This window comes from Mya arenaria, chromosome 7 (genome assembly GCF_026914265.1).
Source record: "Mya arenaria isolate MELC-2E11 chromosome 7, ASM2691426v1".
In the NCBI taxonomy this organism is placed as follows: Eukaryota; Metazoa; Mollusca; class Bivalvia; order Myida; family Myidae; genus Mya; species Mya arenaria.
In genome coordinates, this window is record NC_069128.1 from 61,207,854 (window position 1) to 61,232,147 (window position 24,294).

At 32.7% G+C, this 24,294-nt stretch overlaps 1 protein-coding gene across 1 annotated transcript in view; it reads left to right on the forward strand.

Annotated features, from left to right (window-relative positions):
* Nucleotides 1-365: 365 nt before the first annotated feature.
* Nucleotides 366-24,294, forward strand: part of LOC128241712 (myosin-2 heavy chain-like) — a 28,789-nt gene continuing 4,860 nt past the window's right edge. Inside the window, exons 1-15 of the mRNA XM_052958751.1 lie at nucleotides 366-1,330; nucleotides 2,517-2,579; nucleotides 9,337-9,399; nucleotides 11,222-11,284; nucleotides 11,515-11,577; nucleotides 11,786-11,848; nucleotides 12,073-12,135; nucleotides 13,301-13,363; nucleotides 14,268-14,330; nucleotides 15,366-15,428; nucleotides 15,935-15,997; nucleotides 16,223-16,285; nucleotides 17,476-17,538; nucleotides 17,764-17,826; nucleotides 23,806-23,829. Coding sequence (XP_052814711.1) covers nucleotides 437-1,330; nucleotides 2,517-2,579; nucleotides 9,337-9,399; nucleotides 11,222-11,284; nucleotides 11,515-11,577; nucleotides 11,786-11,848; nucleotides 12,073-12,135; nucleotides 13,301-13,363; nucleotides 14,268-14,330; nucleotides 15,366-15,428; nucleotides 15,935-15,997; nucleotides 16,223-16,285; nucleotides 17,476-17,538; nucleotides 17,764-17,826; nucleotides 23,806-23,829 — 1,737 coding nt within the window. The 5' untranslated portion in view covers nucleotides 366-436. The remainder of the gene's footprint in view (nucleotides 1,331-2,516; nucleotides 2,580-9,336; nucleotides 9,400-11,221; nucleotides 11,285-11,514; nucleotides 11,578-11,785; nucleotides 11,849-12,072; nucleotides 12,136-13,300; nucleotides 13,364-14,267; nucleotides 14,331-15,365; nucleotides 15,429-15,934; nucleotides 15,998-16,222; nucleotides 16,286-17,475; nucleotides 17,539-17,763; nucleotides 17,827-23,805; nucleotides 23,830-24,294) is intronic.

The window sequence follows — 24,294 nt, forward strand, 5'->3', positions numbered from 1 at the left end:
GATCACTCGTTAAAAAGTCGATATGGTAGATCCTACCTTTAAAACTTGAGTACCAGATGAATACAATAGGCATAACAGATGATATTGTTTAAAACAAGCAATGACAATAGTATCACAAACAGGTATTTGTTTAATATGATCATTCTTTCGTTTTGAATAAAGTCCTATCATAACCTGCTTTGTGATTTTAGATACAATCCACAGAGCAGAGTCAAGTATTGCAAACTATAATACAAAAGCATACAAATATTATACCCTAGATATATATCTGTTAATGTCTGTGCCTTAACCGTTTAGAAAAGAATGTATATAGGTTGGTTAAACCCTGTGATTAAGTGATCATATTGAATTAATGATTTTGCAATCCACGCCATTAATTTTCTTAATATTTTTAAATTTGGAAATATAAATAATAAATAACATATCAAAAATTAAAATGGCATCAAAGCTACCAAAATGTGAAATGTGCTGTATAGAACAGGCAGTTGGATGCTGCAATACATGTGGGAACATTGGTGAAGCGTGTTTTGGAATTCACAACACAGGAAAGTCATTTCAAACTCACATTCGAAAGATGTATGGAAAGGATGGATACCATCCAAAGCGTATTATGTTTGATATCACAGAAGAGATGTGTATACGCCATCCGAATGAAAGAGCGTCAATGTTTTGCAAAAAAGATGATTCTATAATCTGTGGTCGATGTCTTCATTCGGACCATCTTTCATGTGGTAATGAGGTTGTTGATTTGAGTCAAGAATGTAAGCAGTTTGATAACGAACAAACTAATACTATGACCGCAGCATTGAATAAGATAAAGGATGAAAGTAAGCGCATGAAGCAAGAGGTTGACAAGCAGAAAGAAAGAAGTGATACGCATGCGGCTAAATGCAATTCAGAATTGGAGCATTTGGAAATAAAACTGAAACGGAAAGTGGAAGATGCGATCAATGGTGTCAGACAGAAAGCGCATAAATTTAACGAGGAAAACATAAAAGCCTTTTCATGCATTTCTTCCGTTTGTGAAGAGAAAGTGTCTTGGGCTATCAATGAGGAAAGTAAACTCAACGAGTTTGTGAACAACTCGTTTACGGGTCGCATTTACTTTATGAGCCGGAATTCTGAGAAGGAAATTTCGGAGGTCAAAAGGCAGATGAAAGAAGCTGAATATAAGAATTCCTTTAAAAATATTTGTTTGAATGAAAACAAGGTTGCCTTAAAGTGCTTGATTGAAGACTTGAGTGATGTTTGCGAACTTCTGGAGGAAGTTGATGGAAGCGACGAAGGAACCACGTTCTCAATCGGGAATGCAACTGTCGAAAATCAAAAAGTATGTTTTTATCTGTTTAACGTTAACCCAATGCATCCGACAATGACGATAAGTATTAGGCTTAACATTCAATGCTAACAAGCAAACGCATCATTTTACTAGGCCGTTCTCAATAATATAGATAATAATTACTTAAGAAGTGTTTCAATAAAATAATAAAGGTTATAACCATATAAGAGATACTCTAGGAAATAAATGGTTAGTATTGCGAAATGTGCTTAAGGTCAATTACGGATATCCTCTTACATTCACAACCCGTCATCCGTTGCGCACTGTCTATCCTCGTTCACATAGCTTTATTTTGAATGAAAAAAACACACAAATGTAGCTCCTTTATACAAAAAAGGCCAAGAAATGTACATGTACCATTAACTCGATTAAATGTACTTGTATAAAGATTTATTTGAAAATTAGACATTTATTTGTAAGAATCAAATTCAGGTGTCCGATGAAAAAATAAGCGTATAATTTCATTCCGCCATTTGCTATTATGTTTATGTGTTTGCTTTTTACCAAAAACAATTTCTGTATCGATTAAAGGTTAAAAAGTGCGGAAAAAACAATGAAAATATTAAAGCTTAAGTTAATACAAGTTTTATTTATTCCAATACAAACTGATTGTTTGCTGGCTTATTTCGCAATCTTTTAAGCCCACAGAAGTATGTTTTCTAATAATTTGCTTTGGAATTAGTCTAATTTTCGGACGTTTTCAAATGATACCTATGTGCTATGGGGGGTAGGGGGCATAACGCAATCACATAAATGAGCAAAGGATACCTACGTTAAGGTGCTAAAGTGTGCAAAACATTACATTTTGAATAGAGTTGACGGCCTTTCGGCAATTGTTTCTCGAGGCTAAAACAAATATATGTTAGTGTCTGATTTGATAGGATAGGAAGCCCTGAATTTGTTATATTTGTTGTGTTTCATAAAATAACTTTGTCGCGAAATATCATTCTCACACCTCAAAACAAATACACTGAGTCTTGATTAACCCAAGCAATATCTTCTTTAAAACAATAAATTTTGGCGCCTACCAAATTAAAAAGTGTATCCAAAAAGAGGACAAACTACTGGCCAGAAATAAGGATCAGATTCCATGTTAATGCTTTTCAGTACATATACTATATACATTTTATCATATTCAATCTTTTGCATTTGTTATCACAAAATTATTTATTTCCAGACGCGTTTGGAGCTTATTGAAGACTTTATTCAAGCGAAACTGGACAAAGATAAAGCAGAAACGGTAATCATATTAGTTTGTAAATAATAGCATACTAAGGCCTTATTTTAATTGCACGCCTGTTATTGCTGAATGGTACAATCTAGTTCGATCATTGAAATAAAAAAAGACATTAAACTTCTTGCACATACCACAATGTAGACACTTCCTTGATATACATACTAGGTGATAAGTGAAGATTTGCAAAATCGAAAACTAATTATTGTATAAAATTTATGTTTTACGCCGCATAAAGTGTTCATCAACATTGGATAATTGTTTAATCAAGTTATGAAACAGTTTTATCATGGTAAGTTTGGTAACAGTTAAAAGTGCTGTCCCTTGTGATTACCTATGGTGTTTGTACTTGGAAGTTTTGTCTTACTTATTTTCATATAAGTGTGGATAAATATTGTAATTAAGATTCATATACAGTAAGGCCTCTGCGTACACACTTATTAAGTAGGCATACTAGGTATGTAAACTGCACGATGTTTTGGCACCATTCAAGTGCGCAGTGCATGGAGTTATTCCTTTACTAGTGACTTGTATCAATACGCGTACTAATCAATATTAAAATGTAAGTGAAAGTGAAATTGAAAAGTGAAAGTGTAAGCAGACACTAAACCATTACTTTTAACATTCTGGAGATGTGGTTTAAGTATTATTTCGTTATCTTCTGCTATCTAATTGTGTGGAATGAGAAATAATACACAATCAAACCTATTCGTTTATCAAACTTAAAAAAAACAGGTGATTTGATTATTATTTCGATATTTAAGAAGCTAGAAGAACTGAATGAGAAAAAGAAACAATACAAATTCGTAGCTACATTCGTGTCAATTTAATGATATATGATATACGAGGATCATCACGCGTACTGATCACTTATTTTCTTTAACGTGTGACATGTTTATACAAGTAAACCAAGGATTTGTTTATCTACAAAAATTGCGAACTTATACAAACATGCTTATATTTCTTATCGATCATATCGACATTCAAAACCCTTGTATCGACATTCCAAACCCTTGAGGTGAAACCTTTACAAACTTTATCACAGCATTGGCAAAAATAAATTGTTTGCAGGTTTGTAAACTTAGATTTCAATGCATACATAGAAATAATGTTATTTTTCCCTATGATTAGGCTTATCGATAATTTCAGTTAAATAAACAATGCAATGTCTTTACAGGTTCTATATCTGATAATCAAACAAAGCACCCATTCATCATTTTGCAGATAACTTGAACTTATATATCATTATCGATGGGCCTATATTTGCTGATCAGCAACTTAATCTTCACATGGATAATGCCAATATGCTTAAAGGTGATTTGTATCATTCTTCCCACCGAAACAATACATTACATCTCTCAAAATACAAACAGGCAGTCACATCCGCCTATTTTAGTGGATAATATTCACATAGCGATAATCAAAACTCACAAACATTCGGGCTTCACAATATCCAGTATCTGCTCATGGCATGAACATATCCGATCAGTTGAAACAAATGCCTGCAACGTATTAACGTCATTCGATCATTCAATACGGCCTAAATCTTAAATAGCTTGCATCATTCATTCGGCCTCTTTGGAAAGAAAAATAGCAAAAGGACCTAGAGAAAGCTCAACAGGAGGCATATTGAATCATGTCCGGAGCAGCACGACTACAAAAACATACCATATTCTACAGGATCTAATCCCTTACAACAGCCTTACACAAATCTTACAATATTTATATGAAAAACTATCGATACAATCTCAGTAGCAAAACGTTTAAACATAAACCCCGTTTAATGACACAGAGTAAACAAACAACACAGTGCATATCTCGAAATTCTGTTAATATTCGCAATATTGCATGTCAGACCAAATTCCTTTCTGTCATCTTCAATATCCTCATGGAATGCACTCGTGAAAACAGTTTTTTTCTCCATCGTTGCCTTCAAGTATAGTCTTTACAAGAACACAACAAATCATTTCCTCATTTTGACTATGTGAAGGTAAGGTTAAGGTCAATAATGAATGCATTTAATCTTAATGAACGTTGTTGAGAACTACCTGTGTCAAACACTACGGACGTTACTTAAATAAATGAGAACAGACATTCTGCAGCCAATTGTATAAAAGTTGGTTAGATTTAACCGCTGGTTAAAGTTGTCCATCGGTTACCTTTAACCAAGTTGGCAATTTTATCCAAACCATGTATCAGTTTGTATAAAGGCAGAAAATGCGGCGGCTAGGTTAACCAACTTGGACAACTTTAACCTAACCAAATCTTCCTAAAAATACCCACAACGCACTGATAAACATGGTTCCGGTCAGTGCGTGTTTACCGCATTTTTCTGTTAACATCGTTGACTTTTTCGGCATATACCACGACATTATGAAAATGTCGTTGAATATTAATGAAAAAATACCGATCAAATCCATTACCGCGTTCAACACCAGAGTAGCGTAAACATGTACCTATAATTGTAATATACACCAATATATGGGGCTTATGGTGTACCTTTGAAAATGAAAATGACAAATGAAAATCTAATATATCCTGGGACAGTACTGTAGTACCAATCGCACTAACCTGTTTTAAGTGCATATTTCCTCTTTATAGAGTTCTGTGAATCGGCAGATTTAATGACAAACTTCATTAAATCTGCCAAGCATATTAAAATGGTAAATATTCAACGAAATACCTGAAACAACTGTCAACAATGAATACGCTCCTTCTGTCATAAATAGTTTGACAAATATTACACATGCAACATCTCAATGGATTGGCTCATTCCAGAAATAGGGTTGAACTTTTACTTCACACGATGTGGTTGATATTGCAGTAACTAAAATGCATGAGCTTGCAAACATCATCCATATAATCTTCTTTAATATAACCGTAACAAGTTTTAAGTGGATACAAGCTGTCAATAAATTGTATGTGCTTACCCGAAATTAAAAGTATCACTTTCATTAAAATGCAATGGCTTCGTCCATTCAAGTGAGTGTTTTTTGTGGAATATGCCATCTAAGGAATGTATAGTCAGTTTCAAATTTGTCCTTGAAAAAATCAAATGATTTTTGTATTTTTGTATGGGGCCATTCCTTTTGATACAAATTTAATATCATATTTTATTAAAGGTTGACATTAAAACGTTTAGTTTTAAATGTTATACAAAATAGTAGCTTTGACTGTAATAGTATATAGGTATTATTATTCAAATTTAAACTCAGTTATATTATAGGTGACTTTTGGTATTAGTATCATTACAGAGACATTATTAGTTTTTCAGCGTTATTTTATATTATAATTAACTTATTCTATATATGGCCTTAGATAAACCATTGTGTGATTCCATTGCCACTTACACTCACAACATTAACAGATAAGGAATATAATTTCTTGTCTTTATTTTCATAAAACTATGTAAATAAATTCCAAGTCAGTGTGTAACAACATACATATGTATTGAAGATTAATCAAATCTTTTATGTTAGTGTTGAAGAAACATGCAAATTTATTAAAATAACAACAAGTCAACAAAACCACACTGTGGCAATAATGTATTTATTTTATCATATTGTTATAAAAAAAATTAAACCAACCATTGATCATTTAGACAAAATGTTCTTTATTAAAACCATTTTTACAGCAAATGCAGTCCTGTGTCAATATCAGAAAATGTCAAATACTAATGTTTATTTTTCAACCCAGCCATCAGTGGCGGATCCAGGACTTTCTAAATGGGGGAGGGGGGCACAACCTATTTTAAACATATTAAACTTTTTTGGAATGCATTTTTTAATCATATTATGACATGTAATTAACATATGCTGTCGCGGTCAATGATGGTTGGCAGATCAATTAAATTAAAAAAATAGGATTTACTGATATCAGATAAACCTTTTACCAAAAAATATCATGTCGATGAGAAGAACCGAGCCTGCGTCCCCGGATTTGATTTAGGACTAAGTCGTTAACCGCTCGGTCACCTGAGATGCCCCTGAGATGCACACCTGAGATGTAGAATAAATACTGTATAAACCGACAGTATTAAACTTCGGTATATATTGATTGCACTAAACGATGCACTTTGGATGTCATTGATGTTAACTGAAGCAAAAACAACTTGACAATAAATTCTAGAAAGGGTAATGGTTCTGAAAACAGTAAACTAACCCGTATAACTGCAACCATATTTGTTAACTTTTATTCAGGTGTCTGTGTAACATGCGGCGCCGATTTATCATAATCGAATGTTCGGGCCCCGATGTCTTTTTCAAGAGACTTTTTCGTGTCGTATACTATACAGTATAATACTTTGAGTTGGCACACCATTAGTACTTAAACACACGAGAATTAGGTTCAGTTGTTAACTTGCTCAAATAATAATAAAAACTTTAAATTGTGACAAAACTTATTTGTACAGGTAAATCAATAAAGTTGTGCTCCAAAAAACATAACTTGCCGGCCGGCTGGAGGGGGGGGGGGTACAGGCCCTACGTGACACCCCCCCCCCCGGTAGATCCGCCACTGGCCATTAACTGTCAAATGAATTGTTTACAAAGAAAATTATTAATAGTGAAATTTAAATATAAAATGACTGTTTTGATACATTCCAATAAAATCAAAAATCAAAATAAACATTGTTTCAACATGACAAGTGCTATTTATTATTTATTTTATATTACACTGTTTGTACTACCCATTAGTATGCTAATTTGAATTGCAAGAAAAAGATCTTAGGTTACAAATCTAATGAAAAATAAAAATTAACATTAAACATTTATTATTTAACCCTGTCAATACAAGAAAGGACATTGACAAGTAAGCCCTCTGGGAGCAGCAATTGGAAAGGTTTCCTATTCCTCTCTTGAACTTTTAAGTTCCACTTTATGGTGTTTCCTTAAACAGGAGTCTGTCATATGAATTTGGTCATCCAGTGGCTACAATCTGAAGAATAAAAAAATGAATATTTTAGATCATAACAATCATGTTTGTGCGTTTAGGCATTTGAACACATCTTAAAGGTAGATGAATGATATTATTGCCAATGACTGGAAAGCCCCTTTAAAACACCATGAAAACTAACCCAGATATAAGTTACAAGAACTGGAATGACAAACATGATTTTAATGCAACATAATGCAATTTGCATCTCTAAAGTACTCCAATGTTCAATTTTAACTTATTTAATACGCAATAAAGCAGAAGTATCGAAATCCATGCTTAACATTTGAATGTTCCTGTTAAACTCCATTTAAAATGTTCTCATTTCCCTTATTAAGTGGGTTATTCAAGACAATTTGACATCAGTCAGTCAGACAGACAGACAAACAGATATTCAACATCCTACCCATAACATGTGGTAGGGTAGGCATTCTTAGTAATTCCTATAAAGTATTGCTCTCACTTTATTATATGATATTTATGTTCATTGTCATTAATGAAGGTTGAATTATGAAGAAGCCAATTATTATATATTTTTTTTTTCTTTTATTCAAATGACTGTTCTGAGTATACTGCTTTATCTTTTGAATATGTTTTCAATTTGACAATATAGATTTGTTAACAAAGTTACCTGATAATGCTTTGTATATCCTGACTGCTCTTGATGTATTAGATCTTGTGTTTGATCACTTCCCTACTGTAGCAGACATCTGTAGAACTATTCAACACTGGTTTTCTCACTTTGGCTGGTAACGCCACTCAACTGAAACATAAATGTATTGTATACAATATGAGATTAATAATGTTTCTATCTTTTTATCTATGACATGCTATTTGAAGGATACAGTACAGTTATGGTCTCAAACCACAAGTATGCTTACATTTACTCATTTATATTAAACACCCACGCAAGCACGCACGCATACGCCACAAACACACACACACACACACACGCACACACACACACACACACACACACACACACACACACACACATTTATTTATGTGTTTTCAATAATATAATTACATACTACTTAACAGTAGCAATTATCCTCCTGGGTGCCTCTACCAGGGTGAATTAAGAGAAAGTTGTAGAAATAGACTTTAGAATGGGTAAGATTCCTTTAAAATGACGTCATTGCTGTCAACTTTTCTAAATGTTTACACGCGGTTTATTTTGATTGTAAATATTTGCAAATGAAACAAAATACAACTGTTTAAAGCGATGGTATATCTATACACAGTAAGGGCGAGACCTGCAAGCAATTGTTGGTCTCGACCCAGAGTCGTGACTTGTATATGATTTTGGAATAATGTGCACACAATAATAAGGTAAATATCGTTCTCAAAATGCAGCTTGTTGTCACTGTTTTTGTTTAAAGGTTTTGTGGATAAGTTTCATGCATAAATTGGGTTACAAATAAGAAATTGTTTTTTTCTTACCTCTTAATTCATGAATATCATGGATATCGATGTTATAACATTTGTTTTCTATTTAGGCAGAGTTCATATGTCTGTAAAATCGTCGAAATAAGTTGGGAATCGAGCTTTGTTTATGTCTTGTCCGCCATCTTTGTTTTGAATAAGTCAGTAAACCATACTCCCAGAGGTCGGTTAAATTTTGTCCAAAAGTTAGCCGAATCACGCGCTGGTTAGGATAACTTAATTTTTATGCAATCGGTTTTCGGATAACTTGACCAAACCAGGGAGATAACCAAAAGATAACCGCTGGTTAGGACTTATCCACGTTTATACAATTGGCTGCAGTTGTCTAGTTTCAGTCATTATCATTCATACAGATAATTATGCATAATAATGTTTACGTTTTCAGACAAGGGAGAAACTACGTGATGAGCTGCAACAAGTGAATCAGAAACTTGATCATTCAGAAAAGGTGAGACATTTAAAAACTGTGTTTATAAATCTTATTTAACATATCTACAGTGATGAAACGCTATCGTTAAGCCTTTGAATAAAACAAATGCACGAATTTCACTCGTATAAGGGTTCATAATGGTAAGTCAATACGTATTAGTTCATATATATTCATGATAAAGCATAATCTTGATTTAAAGTCGGGTAAATGATAACAAAAACGATTCGCACAATGAGGTATTTTCCTAAATCATTTTAAAAGTATTGCATAACCAGTAAGTATTCAAGTTTCCGACAGTTTGTGGTACTAAATCACAAAGATATTATTGAGCTAGATGATTTTTCGTCATTTTGAAGAGTTAAATCAATTTATGTTTGTTACGATTTTCAAATGTTTCCCATCCGTCGTTTTTCATTAGTTTAGAGATTGATACAAGTTCACTGGTGCCTGTTCTGATTCTTACATCTTCGTGTTGGGTCTTGTTTTCTTACTGAGTGCAGTTATCGAAAAGTATGTCACCGTATTTCAAAATTGGCGATATGAACGATAATAAAATTGTTTCAAGTGATTTTTGATCCGAAATGAATTTTGATTTACGCATTATGTTTATTCTCTTCCAACATTTTGTTTCAATATAATTGATCTGAGAACCGTATCGAAGATCTTTTGTTTATGACTATCATCTTGTATAACATGTTCATCCTGCATAAAGATAGATGGATGTTGTACTTGGTGTGTCTTTCTCGAGATTTATTGTGAGAGTGAAGAATCCTATTATTTATATCATCCGGACCATATACTTTGCCTATTGGTAAGCTCTTTAGAACAGGCGATACTTTCAAAGGTGAAATAACAAAGGAGCTGATACCTGAGAAATTAGAGGACTGCGAGTTAGTCAGAGCGGGTACGAACGAATCGACAATTGATGTTTGATCTCGAAACAAATGTTCAGAACATCTGTTTTAGATATTGTTTCGTCTTCGACATAATTGCCGGATCATAACGGGGTGGAAGTAGACTTGATAAAGCTCTTAAGACAGGGCCACCAGCATTTGGAATACGTATTTTGAATTCTTGTATCGGCTTCGGACAGCTTGTTTTGTGTTTTGCTGATTATATTAGATTAGTTTTCTTCTTTCGGAGCGTTCTTAGCTTTCACCAACCACCGCTGTTCTGAGTTGGATCATCATGCTTTGCAATAAGCTCGTTTACGTCAGCGAATGTTGTTATCAATCAAGAGATCTCCTAATCTCAAATGAAATCTAGTCTGTTCGGTATAAAACTTTTCAAGGAATCTGTTATTACAAGAAGATTAATTTCAATATTATCGCAGAGAGAGTCCCAATTATAATTGGCAGCCATACGGCGATGTTGATTGAGGTCACCCTTGTATTTTCATCATTCAGATATGACGATACAATGAGGAATGTGTTGGTTTTGGGACACTGATAGCTCCATTAATAGAAAAATTATATCTTACATTTTGGTCACGATGTGGATATGAAACTCAACTAGAATGAATCAATGTTTCCTAAAAAGTAAAGATAATAGCATTAATGGAATCAGATAATTCAATGAAATAGGTAGAAAAAACTGCATTTGTATTTACAATACGCGAATAATGATCTGATCATCAAAACGATCATGTTTGTCTTGACCTGTTGAATAAGAGAAGAAAGTGAGAACGATTGTGATCCATTTCCACATACTTACAGTACCTTTTTCATCGGTTACTTCCATCTCGCTCAGCTTGTTTAGTCCATTTGGTGTATAGTTTTTATTTTTTACAATATTACAATTAACATATATAACAAAACAACCAATCATTTTGCGTTTTCAGACCAGGCAGGAACTGTGTGATGAGTTGAAAGAAGTTAAACAAGACCGTAATAATTCAGAAAAGGTGACACCTTTCACAATCATTCTTCTGAATTTTATAGTACAGATATACATGGATAACACTTGTAGTAAAACACTAACAGTACTCATAATTATACAAAAAAATGTATAGGTCAACATAGAACTGTTTCCATACTTAATATTGATTTTCAATATTCACATTGCCGTTTGTTTATTAAAAATTATAATTTAATATTTAGTTTCTGACTCGAACTTTTGCCTCATTGCTTTCAGACACGGAAAGGATTCGAACAAGATTTACAGAAAGCGAAACAGGACATAGAGAAGTCTGAAAAGGTAAGGTATAAAATGTTGTACAATACTTGTGTAAGTGTACTTTGATTTTATTTAACTCGGATGATATAGTGGAATTGGCAAAATCATTTTATGCAGTTTTTGTCTCATCTTGCTCAGATTGGTTAGGATTTTTGGTGTATAGTTTTAATTTTATAGAATAATACATTTAACATATGTAGCAAAATAACCAACCCTTTTATCATTTCAGTCCAGGCAGGAACTGGGTGATGAGCTGAAAAAAGTTAAACAAGACCGTGATGCCTCAGAAAAGGTGACACATTTCGCAAACATGTTTCGTAATTTTATAGTACCGTTATACACGGATAACACTTGTAGTAAAACACTTACAGTAGTCATTACTGTACAAAATATTAATAGGGCAACATAGTATTGAGTCAATTAATATGGTTTTTCAATATACGCATTACCATTTGTTCATTTAAATTTATGATATGATTTCAAGTTCTGTCTTGATCTTTCGCCTGTTGCCTTCAGACAAGGAAGGGACTCGAACAAGATTTAAAGAAAGCGAAACAGGACATAGAGAAATCTGTAAAGGTAAGGAAAACAATGTTGTACAATAGCTGTATACATGCTATTTGAACAAAGAAAAACTTAAATAAAGCATAACCGTTGTAAACCATTCAAACTGATCATTATAGTAATTTAAGTTTCGGAGTACATACAAGGAGTACATACTTTATTTTATGTATCGGATGTGGAAATACAATTGTCATTCCTTTCAAATATTGGCGATTATGCAACATTTTAATGTTTCTGATATCAAAGAATTTTGGTATAGTTTTAAAGAGTGTTGCCCGCTGATTAATAAAAAATGACCTTAAATACATTTACACAACGGAACTAAAGAGTCAGGCCCATTATTCAAAAATTAAAATATAAGACCTAGTAAGAAGCACAAAGTAATAGTCCGAACGAAACTAAATGAGATACATAAAAATCACAATTAGACCACGCACGCATCAACATAGTTCTGTCAATGAATGTTGTGTTGACTGCCTTGGAACGGTCAGTGGAACACGGGTTCACTGAAACACGTATGCATTGGGGGCTGAAACTAGTCTATATGCGAATAACAGATAAATTCCAGCATGTATCCATAAGTACAATAGTGCATCACCTTTAACCCTCGCCGTAGCCTTTATCTACCAGAAAAAAAATGAATAATAAAGTAATATTAACATATATATATAGATTAACTAATTTCAAGTACTCACCGACTGGATACTGACATCACGTGCAATCTTTCACGGTACAACATTCTTACTGTAAATAAATATTCCGGTTCAATATTTACATATGATTTCTCAAAGTACATTATATTTATATAATGTTGTGTCTCGATGCATTCATAATGCACATAATTATGGAATTCATTCCTTAATAGTTCTGTTATTTTCCATTATTTATGGCGCTTAAGATACTTAAGTAGAACGAGTTGAATTTGCTTGCTCCAAGCAATTCTGAAAGTATAGTTTTAATCGTTCAGACTATTGAGGTAACTTTTACAAATCACATATGTTTAGTAGATTCTTACAAGTCTCAGACAAGAAACGATGTTTTATAAACTTAGCCTGGTTAAACAATAATGGAATAAACAAGATTTTTATTTTGTATTGATTTATCGTATACATTATTACTATTTAGTCATTTCTTTTGGAATTTGTCTTTAAATTTCACGTTTTTTTCTATACGCCTTCAGAATGAGAAGGGGATCGAAGAAGAGCTACTGCAAGTGCAACAGAGATTGGACCATTCTGAAAAGGTAAAAGCGATAGTAAAAATGACCACGGACTATGGCAAAAGATGATCTCAAATGAAAATTAGTCTGTTCGATATTCAACATTAAGAGGTTTCTGTTATTACCAAAAAGTAAATGTCAACATCATTATCGCAGTAAGATTTCCAATTAATATTAGCAGCCATATGGCGATCTTGTTTGAAGTGACAGGTAACACCTTATGGTCATTATACTTATTAAGCCATTTTGGACTTTGTCTTCAAATTTTGTGATTTTTCTGTACGCCTTCAGATAAAAAAGGGGATCGAACAAGTGCTATTGCAAATGCAACAGAGATTAAACAATTCTGAAAAGGTAAACGCGATAGGAGACATTACTACGAACTATGAGAAAAGATTACCTCAAATGAAAACTTGTCTGTTCGCTATTCAACTTTTAGAGGTTTCTGTTATTACCATAAAAGTAAATGTTAACATCATTTTCGCAGTATGATTCCCAATTATAAGTGGCCGCCATAACGCGATGTTATTTGAGGTGACAGTTGTCGAAAAGCCAGATATGATGATAAAATGAGGAATGTTTTGGGTTTTGGAAAATGATAGCTTCATAGACGGGAGAATGATATCTTACATTTTGATCACTAAATGGATCTGCAACTCCACCAGAATTAATCAGTGGTTCCTTAGAAATAAAGATAAGAGCAATAATATACTCTTATGATTTCGTCACTTTTATAAATCACAAATGTTTAGAAGATCCGAACAAGTCTTAGACAGGAAACGATCTTTTTTTACAAACTGAGCCTAGTTAAACGCTAATGGAATAAACAGATTATTTTATTTTTATTGATTTATCTCATATATTATAATTATTTAGTCATTTTGGACCTTATCTTCAAATTTCATGTTTTTTTTCTATATTCCTTCAGATTAGGGAAGAGATCGAACAAGACTTACTGCAGATGATACAGGGATTGGACCATTCTGAAAAGGTAAAATCCATAGAAACATTACCACAGACTATGGCAAAAGATGATCTCGAGTGAAAAATATTCTGTTCGGTGTTCAACTTTTCGGGGTTTCTGTTATTACCAATAAAGGTAAATGCCAACATCAATTTCGCAGTATGATTCCTAATTATAATTGGCAGCCATATAGCAATGTTGTTTGAGGTGACACTTGTTGAAAAGCCAGATATGACGATAAAATGAGGAATGTTTCGTGTTTGGGAAAATGATAGCTTCAAAGACGGGAGAATGATATCTTACATTTTAGTCACAAAATGGATCTGCAACTCCACCGGAATTAATCACTGGTTCCTTAGAAATAAAGATAAGAGCAATAATGTACTTGGATGATTTAGTGGAATTAAATTACTGGGGGTTGAAACTAGTGTATATGCGAAAACCTCAAATATATTCCAACATGAATCAATAAGAACAAGAAATCAACACCTTTAAGACTCGCCGTAGCCAGTATCAACCAGAAAACAATAACGAATGAGTAAAACTAACATATATACTCAATAACTAATTTCAAGTACTCAACGACAGGATGCTGACATCACGTGCAATCTTTCACGGTACAACATTCTTACTTTTCATACAAATTCCGGTTCAATATTTATATATGATTTCTCAAAGTATTTTATATTTAAATAATCTTGTGTCTCGATGCATTCAGTATGAGCATAATTATGATTTTCATTCCTTAATAGTGTTGTTATTTTCCATTGTTTAAGACGCTTACGATATTTATGATGAACGGGTTAAATTAACTTACTCCAAGCCTTTCTAAAAATCTAGTTTTATTTGTTCGGGTTATTGTTGTCACTTTTACAAATCACAAATGTTTAGAAGTTTCGAACAAGTCTTAGACAAGATACGATTTGTTTTATAAACTGAGCCTAGTGAAACACTAATGGAATAAACAAGTTATTTTATTTTTATTGATTGATCGCATACATTATAATTATTTAGTAATTTTGGACTTTGTCTTCAAATATATGTTTTTCTATACGCCTTCAGATTAAGAAAGAGATCGAACAAGTCTTACTGCAAGTTAAACAGGGATTGGACCATTCTAAAAAGGTAAAATCCATAGTAAACATTACCACGGACTATGGCAAAAGATGATCTCGAGTGAAAAATATTCTGTTCGATGTTCAACTTTTCGGGGTTTCTGTTATTACCAAAAAAGTAAATGTTAACATCAATATCGCAGTTTTATCCCAATTATAAGTGGCAGCCATATAGCGATGTTGTTTGAGGTGACACTTGTTGAAAAGCCAGATATGACGATAAAATGAGGAATGTTTTGGGTTTTGGAAAATGATAGCTCCATAGTCGTGACAATGATACCTTACATTTTGGTCACGAAATGGATATGCAACTCCATCAGAAAGAATCATTCGTTCCTTAGAAATAAAACTAAGAGCAATAAACTCTGATGATTTAGTGGAATTAGCAAAGTCATTCTATGCAGATTTTGTCTGAGCTTGCTCAGCTTGGTTAGGATATTTGGTGTAAAGTTTTAATTTTATAGAATATAACAGTTAACATATGTAGCAAAATAACCAACCCTTTTAACATTTCAGTCCAGGCAGGAACTGCGTAATGAGTTGAAAGAGGTTAAACAAGCTCGTGATAGTTCAGAAAAGGTGAGAGCTTTCACAAACATATTTCTAAATTTTATAGTACCGTTATACATGGATAACAATTGAAATAAAACACTAACAATGGGCATAACTGTATAGTACTATTATAGGGCAACATAGCATTGAATCAATGAATATGGATTTTCAATATACGCATTAACAATTTGTTCATTTGAAATTATGATATGATTTTAAGATCTGACTTGATTTTCCGCCTTTTGTCATCAGACAAGGAAGGGACTCGAAAAAGATTTAAAGAAAGCGAAACAGGACTTAGAGAAATCGGAAAAGGTAAGGAAATCAATGTTGTACAATAGCTGAATACATGTTATTTGAAAAAAGAATAACTTAGATAAAGAATAACAGTTGTCAACCATTTAAACTGATCATTATAGTAATTTAAGTTATATAAACATGGACATGGTGTAAATTCTTCATTTTTGTATCGGATGTAGAAATACAATTGTCATTCCTTTCATATATTGGCGATAATGTTCCATTTTGATGCCTTCTGATTCCATACAACAACCGAACTATAGAGACAGGCCCATTCAAATATCAGACCTAGTTAGAAGCACAAAGTAATGCTCCGAACGAAACTGAATGAGATATATAAAAATCACAAACAGACCAGACACGTATCAACATAGTTTTTCTATGAGTGTTATGTTGTCATAATTCCAGTTTTACAGAGACTGAGATCGGTAGTTTTAGGTTTACATAATCTTAGCCATGATGAAGACCTTTTTTATGTTTCTTGTTTGTGAATTTATGTTCTTTGTCTTTGGCGTTTGCCCATTGCCACTAAACCGGGTTTATGTTAAACTTTTTGCTACTGAGCATGTTTCTCTAGCTTTTTGCATATATCTTGACTGCATTGGAAGGGTCAGTGAAACACGAGCTTACTGAAACACGAATATACTGGTTGTTGAACTATTCTGTATGCGAATAACCTCAAATAGATTACAACATGTTTCAATTAGAACAAGAAATCAACAACTTTAAGCCTCGCCGTAGCGATCTCGAGTGAAAAATATTCTGTTCGATGTTCAACTTTTCGGGGTTTCTGTTATTACCAAAAAAGTAAATGTTAACATCAATATCGCAGTATTATCCCAATTATAAGTGGCAGCCATATAGCGATGTTGTTTGAGGTGACACTTGTTGAAAAGCCAGATATGACGATAAGATGAGGAATGTTTTGGGTTTTGGAAAATGATAGCTCCATAGTCGTGACAATGATACCTTACATTTTGGTCACGAAATGGATATGCAACTCCATCAGAATGAATCATTCGTTCCTTAGAAATAAAACTAAGAGCAATATACTCTGATGATTTAGTGGAATTAGCAAAGTCATTCTATGCAGATTTTGTCTGAGCTTGCTCAGCTTGGTTAGGATATTTGGTGTAAAGTTTTAATTTTATAGAATATAACAGTTAACATATGTAGCAAAATAACCAACCCTTTTAACATTTCAGTTCAGGCAGGAACTGCGTAATGAGTTGAAAGAGGTTAAACAAGCTCGTGATAGTTCAGAAAAGGTGAGAGCTTTCACAAACATATTTCTAAATTTTATAGTACCGTTATACATGGATAACAATTGAAATAAAACACTAACAATGGGCATAACTGTATAGTACTATTATAGGGCAACATAGCATTGAATCAATGAATATGGATTTTCAATATACGCATTAACAATTTGTTCATTTGAAATTATGATATGATTTTAAGATCTGACTTGATTTTCCGCCTTTTGTCATCAGACAAGGAAGGGACTCGAAAAAGATTTAAAGAAAGCGAAACAGGACTTAGAGAAATCGGAAAAGGTAAGGAAATCAATGTTGTACAATAGCTGAATACATGTTATTTGAAAAAAGAATAACTTAGATAAAGAATAACAGTTGTCAACCATTTAAACTGATCATTATAGTAATTTAAGTTATATAAACATGGACATGGTGTAAATTCTTCATTTTTGTATCGGATGTAGAAATACAATTGTCATTCCTTTCATATATTGGCGATAATGTTCCATTTTGATGCCTTCTGATTCCATACAACAACCGAACTATAGAGACAGGCCCATTCAAATATCAGACCTAGTTAGAAGCACAAAGTAATGCTCCGAACGAAACTGAATGAGATATATAAAAATCACAAACAGACCAGACACGTATCAACATAGTTTTTCTATGAGTGTTATGTTGTCATAATTCCAGTTTTACAGAGACTGAGATCGGTAGTTTTAGGTTTACATAATCTTAGCCATGATGAAGACCTTTTTTATGTTTCTTGTTTGTGAATTTATGTTCTTTGTCTTTGGCGTTTGCCCATTGCCACTTATGTTAAACTTTTTGGTACTGAGCATGTTTCTCTAGCTTTTTGCATATATATTGACTGCATTGGAAGGGTCAGTGAAACACGAGCTTACTGAAACACGAATATACTGGTTGTTGAACTATTCTGTATGCGAATAACCTCAAATAGATTACAACATGTTTCAATAAGAACAAGAAATCAACAACTTTAAGCCTCGCCGTAGCCAGTATCAACCAGAAAACAATGAAGAAACGAGTAAAACTAACATATATACAGTAAAAATTAATTCAAGTACTTATCGACTGGATTCTGACATCAGGTACAATCTTTCACGGTACAACATTCTTACTGTAAATAAAAATCTCGGTTCAATATATACATATTATTTCTCAAATTACATTATATTTATTTTATTTTGTGTCTCGATGCATTCAGAATGCATATAATTGTTAATTGCATTCCTTAAAGGTTTCATTATTTCCATTGTTAATGACGCTTAAGATACTTAAGAACAGGTTAAATGAACTAACTTCAAGCTATTCTAAAAGTCTAGTTTTAATTGTACAGACTATTATAGTAACTTCTACAAATCACATATGTTAAGAAGACACGAACGAGTCTTAGACAAGAAACCACCCGTCCTATAAACTGAGCGTGGTTAAACACTAACTGAAAACTACTAAATATTTTGTTTGTATTGATTAATCGCATAAATTACTACTATATGATCAATGCCGATGGACGTTTTCTTCAAATTTCATGTTTTGTTTTTATACGTCTTTAGATTAAGAAGGGGATCGAACAAGAGTTACTGCAAGTGCAACAGGGATTGGAAAATTCGAAAAAAGTAAAAGCAATAGTAACCATTACCACGGACCATGACAAACGATGTATGCGATCAAAACGGATTAGTTTCAAACATTTGCAATATCAATTATCTTTAATGTACACGAACCTTTTCACTTGTCTAAAGTGACAGATCGCATTACTTCTTTATAAAATATGCTTTGATGTAAAAGTTTCCATATACGCATTTACAATGAATTCAAAACCGATCTTATGTGTTTACATTATCTCACTAGAAATGGATGATTTAATACAGGACACTTGCAAATTCACATGTTAAAAATGTTTCTTTGTTTTAAGAGAAGACACTTCCTAAAAAACAAATGTGTCGAAATGAAATGTCAAACGGAAAATAATGTGATTAGAATTTTCTAAAACTCGTTATCATATATTCAACTCGTCCTGGAAATTGCCAAACTCTTTCATCTGATCTCGTTGGCTAAAATTGTGTAGTATATGACGATTCGGTGCAGATTCTATGTCGAAAAAGACGATTAATATTAAGTTTTGGTAAAAGATCAGATTTATTTAAAGTCGGCAAGACTAAGCATAAGCACCGATGTCATTGGTCTATATTTACTTATACTTACTTGAAAAATACTAAATGTAGGCGTTCGCCTATAATATTATTCGTTCATACTAAAAAGGGGTACGCGACGAAAGCCATATACAAATGTGAACAAGTAAAAACATTGCTTTTTACAGCGAAATAATGTAGCTAAAACTATAGGTTTTATACTTTTGGAATGTTAATTACAGATTATCTTCAAATGTATAAACCTGTTTTTATCTCAAATGGCACATTCAATCACGAATTAAACTAATAGTGTCATAAATATGGGGTTTTCTTTATTTATAGACCAAGTCGTTATAATATTACATGTACAATACTATACCTATATAATCAAGACTTATGTTGACAATTATGCATGTTTTAACTATTATTATCGAATGTGGGTACATCAAAGAGCAGTCGGCATTTGGGGCGGGTAGGCGTCTGAAATTCATGTTTGGTATGTGGCATTATTGTTGGTTGTTGTATTGAAATTGCAGAATGTTTCTTGTTTAAACTATCGTAATGTCTGCTTGTCAATGATCAATATCACATTTAAAGTTCTTTCATCAAAAGTCATCGCATTTTGGTTTGTGCGGGTTATTTAGCAATGCATCGTGTGTTTTGTTTAAAGATCATAATAAAGCTTGCAACTCAATGTCACACCTTATGGTCATTGGTCAAAATTCATAGTTTGGCTTTAACTTGTCCATTTCTTGGCTGACTTTAAGAGAGACTGGCAAATAGCATACACTACCCATGTTAGTAGGTCAAATATCAGGGTCACAATAAATCATCATTGATAGGAAATATTTTTAGTTCGGCTTGTCCGGGCTGTTACTTGTCCAAGATAACTTGGAAACTCTCAAAAACACATTAAAATTTGACAACTGAGTTTGTCTTGATCTATTTTATATTACTATTGGAGCGTTTGAGAAAGGTTTAGAAAGGATCGTTCTCAATTATCAGTGTGTGACATATTTATGATATATATACATATATATTACGAACATATTTATATGCAATGATTGCTTTCCAGGTCCGTTTTCCGGCAAATAACAAAATGGTTCACTTAAATCAATTTCGTAGTAAAGATGTTCATATACGTAACATAAATTGACAACGAATCATATCTAGCATTATAGTAGGTTATGTTTATGCTTTAATTTGTGGTACATGTTTGTTATGGTTAAAATTATTTGATAATCCGATACATCTGTTTGTATTTTAAAACCTTCACCAAAAATCGTTTTTTCAAGTATGCATATATCTGTCATTGAGGGGAAGGCGTGTCTACAACCGTATAGTGTTTTGACAATGGTGTGGCTATTGACTTTGATTTCAAATTTCATATGCAATGTTACAGACCTTTTTTATCGGTGAATATTCTTTTTTCTTAAATATATTATCTTGATTTACTGTCAGACTTTTAAGGTATTAGACGCGTAATACACACTTTTTAAAAGCTTTCACCGACAACATAGTTATAATCACGGTACACTATGGGAATTTTATCCATATTTTGAAGATTTTTTTACCGTGAATTAAAAAAGTTATTTATGTTTCAATACACCCACCCCCAAACTCCAAGGGCTACAAGGCGACAAGTAAATAGTGTGTCTATATTTGATTTTTTTTCGCATTATCAGGGATTATGAAATAAACACAACAGTTTCTGGTACAATAAACTTCAGTTAACAGAAAACTAAAGTTCAAACGAACACATTATTGATACTCGTGGAAAAAAAAACATTTTGATTGATCGTATGATTCTTCGGAAAAGAGCAGTTTTTCGATGTTTGAAAATATATAGCAATTTTATAAAAATCATAAAAAATAGTTAACTATAAGGCAAGCTGCTGAAATCATTTAAGATATTATCTATGATGTCTATTGAACAATTTAAAAGACAATTTATGATAGTTTACCGTCCAGTTTTGAAGAAAATATACATAATGTCATGTTACCATACATTTTTATAGCTAATAAAATGCTTAAAAATCAACCTTTTTCTTGTAAAAAATTATAAAGCTTAATTTGACTTATTCATAAAATGTACTCTTTCAAATAAATTAATTTTACTTATGATACTTACTCAGAATACAGAGTTTAAAACAAATGAGTGTACTTTTAAACTAAAGTATGTGAAGAAACAAGAACACTAAGTGGGCTCGCCCCTCCAAAAATACCAGAGTGAAAGTTCTCAACTAATGTTGTTTTTTTTAATATTATAACATGTAAACAATATCTCTGTGGGTAATTTGATGTCTATCTGGGTTTTTTGTCATTGGTATTCTAACATTTAGGTTTTTTCACAATAATTCTTCACTCTTCAACATTTGAAGTTTGGTCTGTTCCCATGCTTTGTACTTGTAGTGTGTGCACAGATGATAACTACTCAATGCTGAAACAATGCTGATTTGGTTTTCATGCACCTTCAGGTACTTTACCCATCAAGAATGTTTAGTGCTGTAAAGGAAAAAAGTTGTGCTTTAAAGCCTTTCTAACTAATAAGTATAGATAATTATACTGCCATACATATACAAAATAAAATATAAACAGTTTAATATTTCTCGACATTATTTTGTAACAAACAACAACAAGCTGATACATACATGTATATATAAAGAAAATTATTAAATTTATCAATAAAATTCATCATCATCATCATCATCATCATCATCATCATCATCATCATCATCATCATCATCATCATCATCATCATCATCATCACCACCACCACCACCACAACCACCATCACCACCACCACCACTTGACCACCACCACCACCACCACTTGATTATTGAATACAGTGTGTTAATAAAAAACCAAAAACCAAGTCAAATATGTTTATATGAAATACTCACATCATCTCGATTAGATGCGGCTGCCTTGTGGATGGACATGGCTGTCAAATCCGCTCTCAAGGATCCAACATAAATAAAAATATGTTACATGTACATAAGAACATGTACAATATAAAGATGCTGTCTAAACATTAAGCTAATAAAAATGATTAAAGAATTCCAAAGATAAATTTAAAAACAAACGTTTTTGAACACATCAACATACAAAACTGCTCAATGATACTTACATTCAGAGCCCTTTGATACGAATATCTCAATATCCCAGTTTCATGCCGATTGTTGACAGTTCGTTTTTTCGAGAGAAAATCTTCTCTTACGCGTATATTTCACTTATAATCCATGTTTTACGGTAATGACTCAAATTGTTAGATGTATCGTTATCAACTGTCAGCGTGTACTTTTAGTGTTTATTTATTTTAAACGTATATTCATGAGAAAAACATCACAATGTTTCCAAATCCTACGATGTAGAAAATCCATTATTGGCCTATGAATAGCCGGGAAATACCTTTTGTTTCTAAAAATAGCGACATCCGGTACAGGCCGAATACGCCCGATGTTCGTCGCGATCTGTTACGGCGTGTGGCGATATATGTCGATGTTACCCGATGTTTCCCGAGTTGTATTACATGGCTAATACCTTAAGTAATGAAGTGAACACTATTTAATATATAACATCTAAATTTCAACATCAGCCAAAGAGATGTGACATACAAACTTAAACTTGAACACTTTTCAATATTGCATGATATAAGCCGTCTTGGCAAAATCTATATCAATTTGAAAATGTGACTGGTGTGCTGCCATCCATAATTCCATAGTGTTGCAGACTGTGATTTTGTGCAGTGTGACCATGGTTTGTCTTAAACAAGGATGCATGTTGAGATAAGTGTAGGGCTATGTGCATAATATTATGAACTAGGTTGAATGATGTAAATTCATATTCTAGTGTACTCGCATTTTATTGACCATTTCAAGACGGAAATCTCATCATTTATTAAGAAAGCAAAGTTGATACAGGTGTGCTCTGTTTCCGGTATAACTATGTTACTGTATTTCGATATGTGTCGATTGGACCTCCTAACATTACATTTACATGTGTACAATTGGATTACTGTGTGAAAAACTGCAGAGATTGTTATAGTTTGCCTTGATGAACAAAACAAATTCTATTTATAAAATATGTATGAATATATTTATATTCTATGATTGCTTTCCAGCGCCCGGTAAGACCCTCCTCATCTGTAAGTTAACTTTACTCAATTATGTAGAATGCATTACATGAATTGACAACGAAATATATTAAGCATTATAGTTGTTTATGTTTATGCTTTAATAAGTGGTGCATTATTGTTATTGTTGAAGCTTATTTGATAATCCGATACCTTTATTTGTTTTTTTGAAAAAACTTGATCAATAATCGTTATTTCAAGTATGCATATATCTGTCATTGAGTGAAAATGGCATCTAGAACCGTATATGGCTGAGACAATGGTGTGTCTATTGAATTTGTTTTACAGTTCATATCAAATGTTACAGACCTCCTTTATCGGTGTATATACTTTTTTGTTAAATACTTTATCTTGATACACGGTAAACCTTTATAAGCAAAAGAAATGAACACTATACATATAAAATCTAATTTTGAAAAGAAGCCAAAGAGATGAGGCATACACACTTAATCTTGAACATTTTTCAATAATGCATGA